Here is a 20078-nt window from a genome sequence, read left to right on the forward strand (position 1 = left end):
TATAACAAGTCTGCAGAAGTTTAGATATAAGGTAATCATAGAGGTAAAAAGTATATTAATACAACAGTGTTGGTTATGCAAAACTGGGAAATGGGTAAAACTTCAACTAGACGGTCCCTTTAAGCAATTCCACTTGAATCCAGTGGGCTGTGACGCTGTTGGAAGTCTCAACCAGTTCCTGTAAGCGTTGGGAATTCATTTTACTGTACAAATCTGAAAATATTAGTCATGTAAAAAGTTTCTTTATTGGGTCCACATTTTACAGCAAATATCTGAAAATATTGGGACATATAAAAAGTTTCATAAGGTAGAAATAAACAGCCAAACTGTGTGTTGTTGTTGTGTTGTTGTTGTTTTTTTTTTTTATGTAAAGAACCCATTTTTATTAATAGTTCTAAGTAGCTCAATTTCAATAGATATCAAGGGATAGCGAGCATTTTACAAGTTTAAAGTAAAATTTAACACGAGAGCGAAACTCGGCACACTCTAACAGTAGGAGTTCAAATATCACAATCAAGCTCACTTCTCCCCATAGACTTCAAAGGAGAGCACAACTTAAAAAAAAATCAACACCTATCGCTCAAGCACTAACCCGACACCGCGTCCACCAAAGGCCTAGCAAATCCCCAAAAGAGTGGAGCTCTGTGGCTGACTAGAAAATATCAGCTTTTTACAGTTATGACCCATCAGTTTCAAGTGATTTAGCATATGAATATTATGTCCCTTTAAGTATCCTCCAATTACCCATACTCCCCCAGTCATTATTTGCCTCTGTAACTAGGAGGAAGTGAAGATGGTGCTCTGAAGAAAATTGTTGTCCTTTAATGGGTAGTTTCATTTCAAAATAGGACTGGGGTTAATGGGGTGTCCATGTAAACCTCTAAGTAAGAGTACTGTTAGATGTTGCATGGAATTTCTTTATCCTCATTCTAGCAATCTTTGCTCACACCCCCAACTGGCAACCACTGCTTTCCTTTCTATCTCGGTCCCTGTCAGAAGTATTTATTATATATATATATATATATATATATATATATATATATATATATGTATATGATGTTTTTTGTAAAATATATACAGTATCTATACCTATATATCTATATGAATACAACAACATTTTAAATTAGGGGGAGATAAAAGGTGAGTTTAAAATCCTCCACTACGCAAAAAATATAGAGAAAATAACTCATTGTGTAGTTCATTAACAAATCTAGACAGGCCCGAAGGCTTGTTTTCCCACAGAAAACCTCTGAATTACATAGTTTCCAATGCAGCAAAGGATTCTGGGTAAGATATGCAAATTAAGTACACAATGACACACCTTTTTACTTCAGTCTGCTTTTCAGCAGATTCCCTTTACGCCAAAGTATCGCTGTTCACACAGCTTATAAACTTAGCTAGGATTAGTGCAGTGATTCATAACCATCCCAGGACAGACTGTTTCGTAGTTGTTGCTACTCATCAGCTGGGAGAAGGTTTTAATCACTGCTGGGTGAAGTTGATTCCGGGCAGAATACAACAACATTTTAAATTAGGTGGAGATAAAAGGTGAGTTTAAAATCCTCCACTACGCAAAAAATACAGAGAAAATAACTCATTGTGTAGTTCATTAACAAATCTAGACAGGTGTGTACTTAATTTGCATATCTTACCCAGAATCCTTTGCTGCATTGGAAACTATGTAATTCAGAGGTTTTCTGTGGGAAACAAGCCTTCGGGCCTGTCTAGATTTGTTAATGAACTACACAATGAGTTATTTTCTCTCACTCTCTCTCACTCTCTCTCTCTCTCTCTCTCTCTCTCTCTCTCTATATATATATATATATATATATATATATATATATATATATATATATATATTTAGAAATTTAGAAATACAAAGAACATTGGAAAATTATATATGTACAGTACACACACAGTAAAACACATTATTGAATATTAAATATGAATACAAATTATTTTTCTTATTTTGAGTGGAAAGGGCTCCAAAGTATATATAATGTGTGTTTGTATTCATGCATATCTGTTTCTGTGTGTATATATGTATATGCATACATATATACACATAGAAACACATATATTTATAAATATATACATATACGCACACACACACACATATTTAGACATGTATATATATTCCTTTCCAGTCAAACACATTGTCATATATCATATAACTTTGAACTCTTATAACTTTTTTTTAATAATATTTATATAAATAATTTTTATTAGATAGTGTAACTTATTTTTATGTATTTATGTTGTGTTTGGTGCACAATTTTCTTTTAACCCCTCACCCTTTATGCAAAGTCTTCAGTCGCAGCACTAAAACGCTTAAGCTGTCAAATTTACTTTGCAATTATAATACCGCATTAAGCGGCCGTGATATGGATATCATGACTCGCGCTACACTTTGCACACTAATTGTAATCTAGTCTGTGCACAACTTTCTACAATGTTTGTGAAATATGTTTCTTTGAGTAAAAAACAGAATTTATGCTTACCTGATAAATTACTTTCTCCAACGGTGTGTTCGGTCCACGGCGTCATCCTTACTTGTGGGATATCTCTTCCCCAACAGGAAATGGCAAAGAGTCCCAGCAAAGCTGGCCATATAGTCCCTCCTAGGCTCCGCCCACCCCAGTCATTCGACCGACGGACAGGAGGAAATATATATAGGAGAAACCATATGGTACCGTGGTGACTGTAGTTAGAGAAAATAATTAATCAGACCTGATTAAAAAACCAGGGCGGGCCGTGGACCGGACACACCGTTGGAGAAAGTAATTTATCAGGTAAGCATAAATTGTGTTTTCTCCAACATTGGTGTGTCCGGTCCACGGCGTCATCCTTACTTGTGGGAACCAATACCAAAGCTTTAGGACACGGATGAAGGGAGGGAGCAAATCAGGTTACCTAAACGGAAGGCACCACAGCTTGCAAAACCTTTCTCCCAAAAATAGCCTCCGAAGAAGCAAAAGTATAAAATTTGTAAAATTTAGCAAAAGTGTGCAGTGAAGACCAAGTCGCTGCCTTACATATCTGGTCAACAGAAGCCTCGTTCTTGAAGGCCCATGTGGAAGCCACAGCCCTAGTGGAGTGAGCTGTGATTCTTTCAGGAGGCTGCCGTCCGGCAGTCTCATAAGCCAATCGGATGATGCTTTTAAGCCAAAAGGAAAGAGAGGTAGAAGTTGCTTTTTGACCTCTCCTTTTACCAGAATAAACAACAAACAAGGAAGATGTTTGTCTGAAATCTTTTGTAGCCTCTAAATAGAATTTTAGAGCACGGACTACGTCCAAATTGTGTAACAAACGTTCCTTCTTTGAAACTGGATTCGGACATAAAGAAGGTACAACTATCTCCTGGTTAATATTTTTGTTAGAAACAACCTTAGGAAGAAAACCAGATTTAGTACGCAAAACCACCTTATCTGCATGGAACACCAGATAGGGCGGAGAACACTGCAGAGCAGATAACTCGGAAACTCTTCTAGCAGAAGAAATTGCAACCAAAAACAAAACTTTCCAAGATAGTAACTTAATATCTATGGAATGTAAAGGTTCAAACGGAACCCCTTGAAGAACTGAAAGAACTAGATTTAGACTCCAGGGAGGAGTCAAAGGTCTGTAAACAGGCTTGATCCTAACCAGAGCCTGAACAAATGCTTGAACATCTGGCACAGCTGCCAGTCTTTTGTGTAGTAAGACAGATAAAGCAGAGATCTGTCCCTTTAGAGAACTTGCAGATAATCCTTTCTCCAAACCTTCTTGTAGAAAGGAGAGAATCTTAGGAATTTTTATCTTATTCCATGGGAATCCTTTGGATTCACACCAACAGATATATCATTTCCATATTTTATGGTAAATCTTTCTAGTTACCGGTTTTCTGGCCTGAACCAGAGTATCTATCACAGAATCTGAAAACCCACGCTTCGATAGAATCAAGCGTTCAATCTCCAAGCCGTCAGCTGGAGGGAGACCAGATTTGGATGTTCGAATGGACCCTGAACAAGAAGGTCCTGTCTCAAAGGTAGCTTCCATGGTGGAGCCGATGACATATTCACCAGGTCTGCATACCAAGTCCTGCGTGGCCACGCAGGAGCTATCAAGATCACCGAGGCCCTCTCCTGATTGATCCTGGCTACCAGCCTGGGAATGAGAGGAAACGGTGGAAATACATAAGCTAGGTTGAAGGTCCAAGGTGCTACTAGTGCATCTACTAGAGTCGCCTTGGGATCCCTGGATCTGGACCCGTAGCAAGGAACCTTGAAGTTCTGACGAGATGCCATCAGATCCATGTCTGGAATGCCCCATAATTGAGTTATTTGGGCAAAGATCTCCGGATGGAGTTCCCACTCCCCCGGATGGAATGTCTGACGACTCAGAAAATCCGCCTCCCAGTTTTCCACACCTGGGATGTGGATCGCAGACAGGTGGCAAGAGTGATCCTCCGCCCATTGAATTATTTTGGTCACTTCTTTCATCGCCAGGGAACTCCTTGTTCCCCCCTGATGATTGATATACGCAACGGTCGTCATGTTGTCTGATTGGAACCTTATGAATCTGGCCTTTGCTAGTTGAGGCCAAGCCCTGAGAGCATTGAATATCGCTCTCAGTTCCAGAATGTTTATCGGGAGAAAAGACTCTTCCCGAGACCATAGACCCTGAGCTTTCAGGGATTCCCAGACCGCGCCCCAGCCCACTAGACTGGCGTCGGTCGTGACAATGACCCACTCTGGTCTGCGGAAGCTCATTCCCTGGGACAGATGGTCCAGGGTCAGCCACCAACGGAGTGAATCTCTGGTCTTCTGATCTACTTGAATCATTGGAGACAAGTCTGTATAGTCCCCATTCCACTGTTTGAGCATGCACAGTTGTAATGGTCTTAGATGAATTTGTGCAAAAGGAACTATGTCCATTGCTGCAACCATCAACCCTACTACTTTCATGCACTGCGCTATGGAAGGACGAGGAACAGAATAAAGAACTTGACAAGAGCTTAGAAGTTTTGATTTTCTGACCTCTGTCAGAAAAATCCTCATTTCTAAGGAATCTATTATTGTTCCCAAGAAGGGAACTCTTGTCGACGGAGACAGAGAACTTTTTTCTATGTTCACCTTCCATCCGTGTGATCTGAGAAAGGCCAGAACGATGTCTGTATGAGCCTTTGCTTTTGACAGGGACGACGCTTGTATTAGAATGTCGTCCAAGTAAGGTACTACTGCAATGCCCCTCGGTCTTAGAACCGCTAGAAGGGACCCTAGTACCTTTGTGAAAATCCTTGGAGCAGTGGCTAACTCGAATGGGAGGGCCACAAACTGGTAATGCTTGTCCAGAAAACCGAACCTTAGGAACTGATGATGTTCTTTGTGGATAGGAATATGTAGGTACGCATCCTTTAGATCCACGGTAGTCATAAATTGACTTTACTGGATAGTGGGTAGAATCGTTCGAATGGTTTCCATCTTGAACGATGGTACCCTGAGAAATTTGTTTAGGATCTTCAAATCCAAAATTGGTCTGAAAGTTCCCTCTTTTTTGGGAACTACGAACAGATTGGAATAAAATCCCATTCCTTGTTCCTTTATTGGAACTGGGTGTATCACTCCCATCTTTAACAGGTCTTCTACACAATGTAAGAACGCCTGTCTCTTTATTTGGTTTGAGGATAAGTGAGACATGTGGAACCTTCCCCTTGGGGGTAGTTCCCTGAATTCCAGGAGATAACCTTGAGAAACTATTTCTAGCGCCCAGGGATCCTGAACATCTCTTGCCCAAGCCTGAGCAAAGAGAGAGAGTCTGCCCCCCACTAGATCCGGTCCCGGATCGGGGGCTACTCCTTCATGCTGTTTTGTTAGCAGCGGCAGGCTTCTTGCTTAGAGGATGCAGAATTAGAGGCCGGTCCGTTCCTGAAATTGCGAAAGGAACGAAAATTAGACTTATTTTTGGCCTTGAAAGGCCTATCTTGTGGAAGGGCGTGGCGCTTTCCCCCAGTGATGTCTGAAATAATCTCTTTCAATTCTGGTCCAAATAGAGTTTTACCTTTGAAAGGGATGTTAAGCAATTTTGTCTTGGATGACACATCCGCTGACCAAGACTTTAGCCAAAGCGCTCTGCGCGCCACGATAGCAAACCCTGAATTTTTCGCCGCTAATCTAGCTAATTGCAAAGCGGCATCTAAAATAAAAGAGTTAGCCAACTTAAGTGCGTGAACTCTGTCCATAACCTCCTCATATGGAGTCTCTCTACTGAGCGACTTTTCTAGTTCCTCGAACCAGAACCACGCTGCTGTAGTGACAGGAACAATGCACGAAATGGGTTGTAGAAGGTAACCTTGCTGTACAAAAATCGTTTTAAGCAAACCTTCCAATTTTTTATCCATAGGATCTTTGAAAGCACAACTATCTTCGATAGGAATAGTAGTGCGTTTGTTTAGAGTAGAAACTGCCCCCTCGACCTTAGGGACTGTCTGCCATAAGTCCTTTCTGGGGTCGACCATAGGAAATAATTTCTTAAATATGGGGGGGGAACAAAAGGTATGCCAGGCTTTTCCCACTCCTTATTTACTATGTCCGCCACCCGCTTGGGTATAGGAAAAACGTCGGGGTGCACCGGAACCTCTAGGAACTTGTCCATCTTGCATAATTTCTCTGGAATGACCAAGTTGTCACAATCATCCAGAGTAGATAACACCTCCTTAAGCAGTGCCCGGAGATGTTCTAATTTAAATTTAAATGTCACAACATCAGGTTCAGCTTGTTGAGAAATTTTTCCTGAATCTGAAATTTCTCCATCTGACAAAACCTCCCTCATGGCCCCTTCAGATTGGTGTGAGGGTATGACAGAACAATTATCATCAGCGCCCTCCTGCTCTTCAGTGTTTAAAACAGAGCAATCGCGCTTTCTCTTATAAGTAGGTATTTTGGATAAAATATTTGCTATGGAGTTATCCATTACAGCCGTTAATTGTTGCATGGTAATAAGCATTGGCGCACTAGATGTACTAGGGGCCTCCTGTGTGGGCAAAACTGGTGTAGACACAGTAGGAGATGATGTAGTATCATGTTTACTCCCCTCATCTGAGGAATCATCTTGGGCAATTTCATTATCTGTGGCAGTACTGTCCTTACTTTGTTTGGACGCTATGGCACAATTATCACATAAATTTAAATGGGGAGACACATTGGCTTTCATACATATAGAACATAGCTTATCTGAAGGCACAGACATGTTAAACAGGCTTAAACTTGTCAACAAAGCACAAAAAACGTTTTAAAACAAAACCGTTACTGTCTCTTTAAATTTTAAACAGAAAACACTTTATTACTGAATATGTGAAAAAGTATGAAGGAATTGTTCAAAAATTACCAAAATTTCACCACAGTGTCTTAAAGCATTAAGAGTATTGCACACCAAATTTCAGAGCTTTAACCCTTAAAATAACGGAACCGGAGCCGTTTACAAATTTAACCCCTATACAGTCCCAGCTATAGCCTTTGCTGAGACCCAACCAAGCCCAGAGAGGAATACGATACCAATTGACGCCTTCTAGAAGCTTTTCCAGCAAATTTCATATCCTCACACATGCATCTGCATGCCCTGCTCTCAAAAAACAACTGCGCAGTAATGGCGCGAAAATGAGGCTCAGTCTACAACTAGGAAGGCCCCCTGACTGGAAAAGGTGTCTAACATAGTGCCTGCCGTTTAATAAACGTTCCCCAAGTTTATAAATGCGAATTGTCAACATAAATATGAATAAAATGCCCAAATAAAGCAATCGATTAAGCCCATAAAAATGTCTACCAGTTTTTTAGCCCATATTAAGCCCTTTATTCTATTTGTTTGACTAAGAAAATGGCTTACCGGTCCCCATGAGGGGAAATGACAGCCTTCCAGCATTACATGGTCTTGTTAGAAATATGGCTAGTCATACCTTAAGCAGAAAAGTCTGCTAACTGTTTCCCCCAACTGAAGTTACTTCATCTCAACAGTCCTATGTGGAAACAGCAATCGATTTTAGTTACTGTCTGCTAAAATCATCTTACTCTCACAAACAGAAATCTTCATCCTTTTCTGTTTCAGAGTAAATAGTACATACCAGCACTATTTTAAAATAACAAACACTTGATAGAAGAATAAAAACTACATTTAAACACCAAAAAACTCTTAACCATCTCCGTGGAGATGTTGCCTGTGCAACGGCAAAGAGAATGACTGGGGTGGGCGGAGCCTAGGAGGGACTATATGGCCAGCTTTGCTGGGACTCTTTGCCATTTCCTGTTGGGGAAGAGATATCCCACAAGTAAGGATGACGCCGTGGACCGGACACACCAATGTTGGAGAAAAAATGTTTATATTTCAGTTTAATGTATAGGAAAAGCATGTCAGTACAAAACTGACACTGCAGTATTCCTGCTCATTTCAAACACATTTTAAAATACCTTCTTAGAGGAAACAAATAACAAATTAGTATTATGTAACATTTGCAGCATAACATCAGGATGGTAAAAAGAAATTAAATGAGGCAAGAAAATCTGTAAAATTTATACCTAATTCTTTCAACACAACCATTTTTACAGTAAATGACTAAATTATGGCAGGCAATAATAGGATTGGCTAAGATACATAAAACAACATATCCTCTGTAGCTTTTTTATTAGATTCCTTAAAAGCCCTTAGTAGACAGTATGATATATGCTGCAGATTTTTTTTTTTTTTTTTTTTTTAACAAACTTAATTTACTTAACTATAGCAATTATTATTTTCTCATTCTAAAAGAGATCTGGTCTGTAAAAAAAAAATAGAAAATCACTGTTTGTTAAACCAGAGCTCTCCAAGAGGGAGGAGATGTCGATTCAAATCCAAAAACAGGTCAGAATCAAACAAACCATTAGATCTTTTGTAGTTAAGGAGGTCAGAGCATTGTGCATTGTTTAAGAAAATTAAATCGGTAGTAAAATGATTTATTATTTGTACTTCCACAAACCAACCAACACCAGAGTTATACAGCCAAATACAGTAAATGAATCCAGAATACTTGCAAACCCTCAGACGTGTGACTGTAGATGTGGATATCATGGCATCAAATCATTTATTGATAAAATTGGGTTTATTGAAGAAAAAAAGTAATGAAGAGTAATATTAACCCCTGGGTGACAGAAAAGCATACAACATATTGTTATATAATGTGATGCAGCTCTCTTTGGAAGCCAGTGAGTTAAAGCCTTCAGTTCGTAAGGTGACTTTACTTTGATGTACGGCTAGGATAGCTTGCAAACATGAAGCCTCCTCCATAGGTGCAGCATGATCTGGGTCACCAGGAGCATAACGTACTTCAGCTTTAAATTCTGTCCATAGAAAGGGAACGAACTGTTGATGTTGGGCTGTTTCCCCTAATGAAGAAAATGCACACAGTTACTGAACAACCCATCAGTGGTTAAATGATTGTACGGACAATTATAACATTTATGTTCTTAGTTGTAGATACATAATGATAACATTTTAGCTACCTTAGAGGAACTTTAGCAACTTTAAAAAGAACACAACGATATGGTCCATAAGGCCTGCAAGCAGTGGTGATCCTGGGGTTTTCACAAGTAAACATATTGAGGTTGGAAATATGCAAGGGATTGTCATTTTTATTAAGGGTCTACTCCTAAGAGCAATAGCGGTGCTACCAAGTGCATGTTTTGGCATAAGGTAGCTTATTTTGCAGGGTAAAACTAGTTTAAGGGGTAATTCTATGACTTTATGACTTTCTACTCCTATGCTCTCAAATGTTTTATTTATTTATTCATTTAATTACAAAATAATTACCCCTGGTTATCTGGGTTGCTTACATGACCTCACCATTTATACATGGCCTCCAGGAAGAACTAATAGCTGGAGGTTGGGGTATGAGGGGGGCAGCACACGTGAAGATACAGCTGAGTGCTACAATAATGATTAGGGGAACTTAGTACACACTAGAACTTTCACTGTCCACAATCGTATTTAACTTAAGAATGTCATCTACATTTATCTTGGATAAAATAAAATTTGCAACAGTCTTACTTTTCCTAACAAAACCGCTTTTCGATGCTGTGTAACAAAAGTGTGCATGTGGCATGGTTCAGACAATACATTACACAAAAAAGTCTATGCTCCAATATATATACAAATATAGAAACTTTATTTCCATGTGTATAAAGATACATTAAGGAGAATAAAACGCAATTCTGTCTATTCTCATTCTATATTTAGATAAATAAGCATGAAACATGTCACAATGGGAAAGCATTTAATCTTCCTTGATGCTTTGTTATACCTGTGGAAATCTCTCTCGTGGGTAATTTTCCCATCTACACCATGTTTTTTTTTATTTTTGCCCCGCTGATCCTCTGGCATCCACCCCAAGTGAACCTTGGGGAATGAGGATAATGCTAGGATTACACAATAACTGACTTTACCCACAATATATATATAGATAGAGAGTTATATAGATAGATAATATAGATATGCAGAGACAAATAAAGTATAACATAATGCTCAATGAAATGTGAGCTTAATAGAGAAATGCACATAGGAATACCGTTTCTAAAACCTGCCATTTTATTTTGTAGTGTATGCTACTAAAAATGTTTTTTGTTTTTTTTTGTAGGGTATTCATTAAAGGGACAGTAACGTCAATTTTAAACTTTAATGATTCAGATACAGCATGCAATTTCAAAAGAATTTCTAATTTCATTCCACTATCAATGAAGCATGTTCAGGAGTTCACTGTGTACAGTATATGTATGTCTGTGAATGGCTGATGGCTGTCACATAATACAGGGGTTCAATCCAAAATTGGAAACAGCACCACATTTGAGCAGCCCACTGTAATAAAAATGTCCAAATCTCTAGCTGATAAAGTTTTAAAAGGACCTTTATTCCATTTCCACATACAGGGTCCAACAGTGTTCAAACATAATTAAGGGCTAGAATTGAGTCTGAAATGTTGCTTGTACACTGCTGGACCCTGTATATGGAATAAAGGTCCTTTTTAAACTTTATGAGCTGGAGATTTGGACATGATACAGGGGCCAAGCAAATTGAAGTAAATTTTAAAATTTGTCAGAAAAATATCTATGGCTCATTTAAAATTTGGAGTGTCCATTGTCGTTTTACTATGCCCTATGCACAATTATACTGTATTTAATGGTCCTTTAAACGTTTTCCCTTTACAGAACTACCCAACTATGAAAGACAAAAGATCTAAAATAGTAGAAGAAATTGTTTTCATGAAGTTAGAAAAGGACACACATTAAAGAATGAGAGATGTCAGCACAGCTGTGTGCCACCATGTTAAACCCTGCAACCCCTAGTGACCTGTTGCTTGTTAAAGACACCCATAACTTACTGCTGGGAGCAGCTGACAAGGGCCCAAGGTTCAGCCACTCGCCTTTGTGCATTCAGTAATGGCTAGCCCTCTGAGATCTCCTAGGTTACAGTTTAAACAAAATCCAGGTCACTGCGTTTGTCATCTATTTATCTCTTATATGTTTTAAATAATGGTAATATACATTTCCTTGTCATATATGATTTCTAATAATTACTGATTAAATATATAAGTCTGACTAGTGCTAAACTCATATATAAAACATGTGCAACTAAACATTAAACTGAAGATAATACAGTAATCTATGTCTAGCTACAGATAATCTAGAAATATGCACTTGGCTAGCCAGCAGCTATATTTAAATATCATCTGTAGACAATTAAATGCCACTTGCAGCTAAAATATATTAGAAAATAAAAGATAATTAGGACAGAAATATATTCAATTTTATTCTTTCAGTAAAAGAATCCCCTTAATACCCTTAAGAGCTAACAATGGGCACAAAGTCGAGCACAAAAAAGCAAGCGGTATGGATCGTAAACATTGCTTTTTTTCCCTGCACTGGTATTACGAGCCCACTGTTAATATTTATTGTGCATATAGTAGTGTAGTGCGCACTACACTATTCATGTTGTGTAGCGTAGGTGCATAATTTTTCTCAGATAATATATACGTATGAGGTACCGCATTTAAATTCTTTTTGGATAATGCTCGAGTGCAAAGCTGAGGGAGTGCACAAATACTGCTCAAGTATTGTAGTTTTAGGTTAAATTCTCTGTACACCTTAATACATGTTTTTCAAAATCAGTAAAAGAGAAAGCAGTATTTTGTTGCGCTACTCTTAACAGCCCAATGTAATACGAAAGCAATGGGCATGTTTTCCCCTGTAGATTGCCCTTTCTAAAGTTATCACTCATATAAAATAAGGCTGGACATACAATGTTCAAATTTAGTGAGTCTTATATGCCAAAATACAGCAAATTATTTTTACCTAAATGCTACAACCAATGTAATTGACCTTTTAGCACATGTATTGGACAACCTATATACAAACGTTTTTATTACTAATCATGTAGAATTTATGGAACAATTAATTACAAGGGGGTATATTCCTGGAGGCTATATGAATCTGAGTACCTGGGGGTTGTAGGTGGTAGGGCGATGACTCTGGGACGGGTTGTAAGGACTACTTCCCCTCGATTGGCTTCAATCATTATGTTCTGCAAAGTGTTCTCCAATATGGATTCTATCAGACAAGCAAATGCTGGCGTCCTGCAAACAAAGGCACAGTGTCAATATCCCAGCATGCAATAGTGTCTGCTAATAATGGTAGTACAAAAAAGAGTGAACTAAAATGTCTAGGAGACTGTACACAAGGAAAAATCAATATGAAAGGCACAACTACCCACAGTTGAACACCTGAGCCAAGCATGGTTTGAAGTGCTAACACAATGCATCCTGTATCCTGCATATCTCTGTCATGAGAATGCAGGAAAGGCCTTTTTGGCTCATCACCTTATGCCTTGAGGTTGGATGTTAAGGCAATGAAGTTATGTAAACAAGTTGTAACCTTTCTCTGAATAGTTTTGTTTGTACTTTATTTAATTTAACAATGAATAAAACAGGTGTAAAAAATGTAGAAAAAAATCTCTGAATTATCCATCAGAAGCAAGAACAAGCAAAAGGGATTTGTTAACTGTGTGATATAATAGTGCCCCCCAGTGGTTACTAGAAGAACATCAGGAACAAAAATAATGGTACAGCTCTCACTTGGGAGTCGATTACAATCCTACAGAAATACTTAAATGGTGATTTTCTTTAGATAAGATGTTCTAAATAATTGTGATCAACCCCATGGTTTCATGGTTAACATACTACACAAAATTATCAACACTAACTATACAACTGCAATACTGTCATATGGAGTAAGAATGACCATTTTATAATATAACTAAAAGGCCAAATTGTTTTTTCTGCCATCAAATCATAAAATAGCAGTAACTAAGGTTAAGAAAATGATTTACATACAACCAATGGCAGAAAGCACTTTAGGCAGCAGTCACCAAAACCAGAAAATTGAACAGTGGCACAAATACATAAAGTAAATAGAAAAAAACTAACAAAAACAAATTTGTGTGTTTCATTTATACATTTCTTAAAAAGTTTCTATGGAAGAAGAGTGAAGCAGGTTGAAAATGTCCCTTTTTTCGTAAAATGGGCTGAACATGGGAGTTCCAGGGGCTTATATAAAATTGTCTCTCTAATCCCATCGTATTTCTGTAAAGATTTATGCATTACAGATCTTACAGTTTTTCTCGCAAACTAAAAGGTGGCAAGCTTTTCTCAAAACACTCAAAAAACCAATAACCCTGATAAAAAAAACACATGCATACAAAAATATAGGCAATTTTAAGATGCTAAACGCAGAAATCAATGTGATTTATATTGGCTGCAGTATTTACTTTTCAAAGTGGCCCCCCCCCCCCCCTGTTCGCTGCTAACTTCACTCCACGAAGCAAAGTGTCATTTTCCAGTGAGCGCCATTACTTTCAATAGGAGACATCTTGCCCTTTTTTTACGATAATTTCACCAGGACAGCCCCTGTGAGGATCGGTGAGAAAAAAGCATGCCTGATCTGGCTAAGTTTAGATCATTGGGTAGGGTGACCACATTGCTGCTTTAAAAAGGGCCACATGTGAAAAATACATATGTCAGGGCTGTTTAACCCCTTAACCCCTTAATGACAACTGACGTACCAGGTACGTCCTGCAAAAACTTGCAGTTAGTGACAATGGACGTACCTGGTACGTCAGTTGTCTAAGAGAGTGCTGGAAGCGATCGCAATCGCTTCCAGCAGCTCTCAGGGTATTGCAGTGATGCCTCGATATTGAGGCATCCTGCAATACCCTTTAGAAAGCATCCGATGCAGAGAGAGCCACTCTGTGGCCCTCTCTGCACCGGTAGCGATGGGGCCGTTCGTTGGTGGGTGGGAGCTTACAGGGAGGAGGGTGGGCGGCCCATCGCTACCCGGCATCCGGTTCCTTCAAGTGTATTGTGCACGCCGGATGCCGGGAGCGTGCGGGGGGCTGCGTGCACGCGCGCGCGTGTGTGTGTGTGCGCGCGCAGAGCAATCACTGGCACTGCCACCAATGAATTTTGGTAAGAGGGAGGGGGGCAGCAAACTAGCATTTTTTTAATAATAATAGGATCAGGATCTGGATCTGGTGGGGGGGGGGGGTTGGGGCAGCTACACTACAGAAAAAATAAAAATAAAACATTTAAAAATAAAACAAACACTTTATTTTTTGGGGAAAACTGGGTACTGGCAGACAGCTGCCAGTACCCAAGATGGTGGCAATTAGGTAGGTGGGGAGGGTTAGAGAGGTGTTTGGGGGGGATCAGGGAGGTTGGGGGTTAAGGCAGGGGTCCATCACAGCTGAATAATTAAAAAAACAAAAAAAAAAACACCTTTTATTTTAGTACTGGCAGACTTTCTGCCAGTACTTAAGATGGCGGGGACAATTGTGGGCTGGGGGAGGGAAGAGAGCTGTCTGGGAGGGATCAGGGGGTGGGTTGTGTCAGGTGGGAGGCTAATCTCTACACTAAAGCTAAAATTAACCCTGCAAGCTCTCTACAAGCTACCTAATTAACCCCTTCACTGCTGGGCTTAATACAAGTGTGGTGCGCAGCAGCATTTAGCGGCCTCCTAATTGCCAAAAAGCAACGCCAAAGCCATATATGTCTGCTATTTATGAACAAAGGAGATCCCAGAGAAGCATTTACAACCATTTGTGCCATAATTGCACAAGCTGTTTGTAAATAATTTAAGTGAGAAACCTAAAATTGTGAAAAATGTCACTTTTTTTTTTATTTGCTCGCATTTGGCGGTGAAATGGTGGCATGAAATATACCAAAATGGGCCTAGATCAATACTTTGGGTTGTCTAAAATTAACCCTTCAAGGTCCCTACAAGATCCCTAATTAACCCCTTCACTGCTGGGCATAATACACGTGTGGTGCGCAGCTGCATTTAGCGGCCTTCTAATTACCAAAAAGCAACGCCAAAGCCATATATGTCTGCTATTTCTGAACAAAGGGGATCCCAGAGAAGCATTTACAACCATTTGTGCCATAATTGCACAAACTGTTTGTAAATAATTTCAGTGAGAAACCTAAAGTTTGTGACAAAATTTGTGATAAAGTGAACAATTTTTTTTATTTGCTCGCATTTGGCAGTGAAATGGTGGCATGAAATATACCAAAATGGGCATAAATCAATACTTTGGGTTGTCTTCTAAAAAAAAATATATACATGTCAAGGGATATTCAGGGATTCCGGACAGATATCAGTGTTCCAATGTAACTAGCGCTAATTTTGAAAAAAAGTGGTTTGGAAATAGCAAAGTTCTACTTGTACTTATTGCCCTATAACTTGCAAAAAAAGCAAACAACATGTAACCATTGGGTATTTCTAAACTCAGGACAAAATTTAGAAACTATTTAGCATGGGTGTTTTTTGGTGGTTGTAGATGTGTAACAGATTTTGGAGGTCAAAGTTAGAAAAAGTGTGTTTTTTTCCATTTTTTCCTCATATTTTATATATTTTTTATATTAAATTATAAGATGTGATGAAAAAAATGGTATCTTTAGAAAGTCCATTTAATGGCGAGAAAAACGGTATATAATATGTGTGGGTACAGTAAATGAGTAAGAGGAAAATTACAGCTAAACACAAACACTGCAGAAATGTAAAAATAGCCATTGTCATTAAGGGTAAGAAAACTGAAAAATGGTCCGTCATTAAGGGGTTAATGACCACAGCACTTTTCCATTTTCTGTCCGTTTGGGACCAAGGCTATTTTTACATTTTTGTGGTGTTTGTGTTTAGCTGTAATTTTCCTCTTACTCATTTACTGTACCCACACATATTATATACTGTTTTTCTTGCCATTAAATGGACTTTCAAAAGATACCATTATTTTCATCATATCTTATAATTTACTATAAAAAAAAATATAAAATATGAGGAAAAAATGGAAAAAAACACACTTTTTCTAACTTTGACCCCCCAAATCTGTTACACATCTACAACCACCAAAAAACACCCATGCTAAATAGTTTTTAAATTTTGTCCTGAGTTTAGAAATACCCAATGTTTACATGTTCTTTGCTTTTTTTGCAAGTTATAGGGCCATAAATACAAGTAGCACTTTGCTATTTCCAAACCACTTTTTTTTCAAAATTAGTGCTAGTTACATTGGAACACTAATATCTTTCAGGAATCCCTGAATATCTATTAACATGTATATATTTTTTTTAGAAGACATCCCAAAGTATTGATCTAGGCCCATTTTGGTATATTTCATGCCACCATTTCACCGCCAAATGAGATCAAATAAAAAAAATTGTTCACCTTTTCACCAATTTTTTTTTACAAACTTTAGGTTTCCAACTGAAATTATTTACAAACAACTTATGCAATTATGGCATAAATGGCTGTAAATGCTTCTCTGGGATCCCCTTTGTTCAGAAATAGCAGACATATATGGCTTTGGCTTTGCTTTTTGGTAATTAGAAGGCCGCTAAATGCCACTGCGCACCACACGTGTATTATGCCCAGCAGTGAAGGGGTTAATTAGGGAGCATGTAGGGAGCTTCTAGAGTTAATTTTAGTCTAGTGTAGTAGACAACCCTAAGTATTGATCTAGGCCCATTTTGGTATATTTCATGCCACCATTTCACCGCCAAATGCGATCAAATTAAAAAAAACGTTACATTTTTCACAATTTTAGGTTTCTCACTGAAATTATTTGCAAACGGCGTGTGCAATTATGGCACAAATGGTTGTAAATACTTCTCTGGGATCCCCTTTGTTTAGAAATAGCAGACATATATGACTTTGGCGTTGCTTTTTGGTAATTAGAAGGCCGCTAAATTCTGCTGTGCATCACACGTGTATTATGGCTAGCAGTGAAGGGGTTAATTAGGTAGTTTGTAGGGAGCTTGCAGGGTTAATTTTAGCTTTAGTGTAGAGATCAGCCTCCCACCTGACACATCCCACCCCCTGATCCCTCCCAAACAGCTCCCTTCCCTCCCCCACCCCACAATTGTCCCCGCCATCTTAAGTACTGGCAGAAAGTCTGCCAGTACTAAAATAAAAGGTATCAGAATGTTTTTTAATTTTTTTTAGCATATTTACATATGCTGCTGTGTAGGATCCCCCCTTAGCCCCCAACCTCCCTGATCCCCCCAAAACAGCTCTCTAACCCTCCCCCTCTGCCTTATTGGGGGCCATCTTGGGTACTGGCAACCCCCACCCCCTGACCGATCTATATATCCCCCCTTTTTAGTATTCATTTTTCAGTAGTGTAGCGGTTCCCACCCGTTCCCTCCCCATGTACGCGCCCGCGCGTGCCCCCGGCCATCCCCGCCCATGATCCCGCCCCCCTCCAAATCACAAGGCCATTGATGGCCGCCACCCGCCTCCCACCCACCAACGGACATAGCCATCGATGTCCGGTGCAGAGAGGGCCACAGAGTGTCTCTCTCTGCATCGGATGGCTAAAAAGTGTTATTGCAGGATGCCTCGATATCGAGGCATCACTGCAATAGCCGTAAAGCAGCTGGAAGTGAGCAGGATCGCTTCCAGCTGCTTTCCAGACCGAGAACGTGCAGGGTACGTCCTTGGTCGTTAACTGACTTTTTTTTTAGAGGACGTACCCTGCACATCCTAGGTCATTAAGGGGTTAAAGAAATGTTTTGTAAAAGAACCCTGATATATACATTTTTCATATGTGTCCCTTTTTAAAGTGGCAATATGGTCACCCTATCATTGGGCCATGAGTCACTGATCAGCTCAAGTAGGCACTCCCTAAAATCTGTGCATACAGAATGAGAAGTACTCTTCTAGGAACAAACAACATCTCAGTAGCTTGTTCTATGGCCAGTTACCACCTGGGAGCGGCCGCTTTTAGCACAATTTTGCTTTTCCCAAAAGGAGAATTTTCCTGAAGTATATCAGTCTGATCCCACCTAGTAAGGTCACTCCAGCTCTAAAATAAAATCTGACCACCCCTTTCATCTGTGAGAACAGCTTTACTTACCAACACATGGGCACAATCTTTATTATGTAGGATAGAGGTGCCACACTTGCATTATGCAGCTTGTGGAGATGATAATGCTAAATCTCTGAATTCTGAATGAGACTTGGCCTTCAAAGGTTTCTGTGTTAATTGTACTCAAAGTCTCTCTTTTGGTATGTGAATTGCACTAAGTAATTAGATCAGCAACAGCTCGCTAGCTCTCTCAAACCTCTCCTCTCTTCCATCACCACCTTTTCCTGCCCTGACCAATCTATCTGCCACTATAACTCCACCCTTACATTGGTCACTGACAATCTGGCCCCTCCTACCATAGCTCAGAAACCACACTCTTATCCTCAGCCCTGGCATACTCCTTTGACACAGTACCTACGCAGATGTTCCCGTACTGCTGAGCGACACTGGAGGAAATCTCGGAGTTCAGCTGACTTTCTTCACTACAAGTTCATCCTGAACTCCTACTATTCTGCCCTTAATCTTTATAAGCAACAATACTTCTCTAATCTCATTTCTACTCTTTCCTCTAACCCAAAACGTCTGTTTTCCATGTTCAATACTCTTCTTCACCCACCCCCACCTCCTAATACAACTTCTCTCTCAGCTCAAGATTTTGCCAGCCTCTTCAATAACAAATTGACTCCATCAGAAATGAATTCAGCTCTCAACATACTACCAATCTTCCACCCCCTCAAAAGCTCACAATCATCCAAAACCCAAATACCCATACATTTAGCTCTTTTGCCCCTGTTACAGAGGAAGAAGTTTGTGCCCTTATACTGTCCTCCCACCTCACTACCTGTCCCTTTGACCCCATCCCCTCACAGCTACTCCCCTCCCTCTCTTCTACCCTCACCCCCATACTCACACACATGTTCAACCTCTCCCTCAGCACTGGTATATTTCACTCATCTCTAAAACATGCACTGGTCACACCTATCCTCAAAAAACCTTCCCTCGATCCAACCTCCCCATCCAACTACCGTCCTATTTCCCTACTCTCGCTTGACTCAAAGCTCCTCGAAAAGCTAGTATATGCAAGTCTATCCCATTTCTTTACACTTAACTCTCTTATTGACCCACTGCGATCTGGATTTCATCCCCATCACTCCACAGAGACAGCAATTGTCAAGGTTACCAACTACCTATTTACAACAAAATCCAAAGGCCACTTCTCTCTGCTTATCCTCCTTGATCTGTCTGCAGCCTTTGACACTGTTGACCACCCTCTTTTGCTCCAAACCCTCCAATCCTTCAGCATCTGTGACACAGCTCTCTTGTTGTTCTCTTCCTACCTATCTAACTGTACCTTTAGTGTAGCCTTCTCCTGAGCATCCTCTGCCCTGTTACCACTTTCTGTTGGGGTACCTGAAGACTCTGTCCCTTTCTCTTTTCAATCTAAACATCATCAATAGGTTCCTTAATAAAGGCCCACGGGTTTCAATATCATTTATATGTCGATGACACCCAAATCTACCTCCCTGCACCAGACCTACCTCCTTCCTTACTAACCCGTGCCACTAACTGTCTTTCTCATATCTCATCTTGGATGTCCTCTCACTACCTTAAGCTAAATCTCTCAAAAACTGAACTCATTTTTCCCCCTTCTTCCAAAATCTCCATCC

At 39.7% G+C, this 20078-nt stretch overlaps 1 protein-coding gene across 1 annotated transcript in view; it reads right to left on the reverse strand.

Moving 5' to 3' along the window:
• Nucleotides 1–8939: 8939 nt before the first annotated feature.
• CFAP65 (cilia and flagella associated protein 65) overlaps nucleotides 8940–20078 on the reverse strand; it is a 384606-nt gene continuing 373467 nt past the window's right edge. The window contains exons 32-33 of the mRNA XM_053698151.1: nucleotides 12494–12628; nucleotides 8940–9389 (exon numbers count right to left, since the gene is read on the reverse strand). Of these exons, the coding sequence (XP_053554126.1) occupies nucleotides 9338–9389; nucleotides 12494–12628 (187 nt within the window). The 3' untranslated portion in view covers nucleotides 8940–9337. The remainder of the gene's footprint in view (nucleotides 9390–12493; nucleotides 12629–20078) is intronic.

The sequence above is a fragment of the Bombina bombina genome, chromosome 1, assembly GCF_027579735.1.
Source record: "Bombina bombina isolate aBomBom1 chromosome 1, aBomBom1.pri, whole genome shotgun sequence".
NCBI classification, from domain to species: domain Eukaryota; kingdom Metazoa; phylum Chordata; class Amphibia; order Anura; family Bombinatoridae; genus Bombina; species Bombina bombina.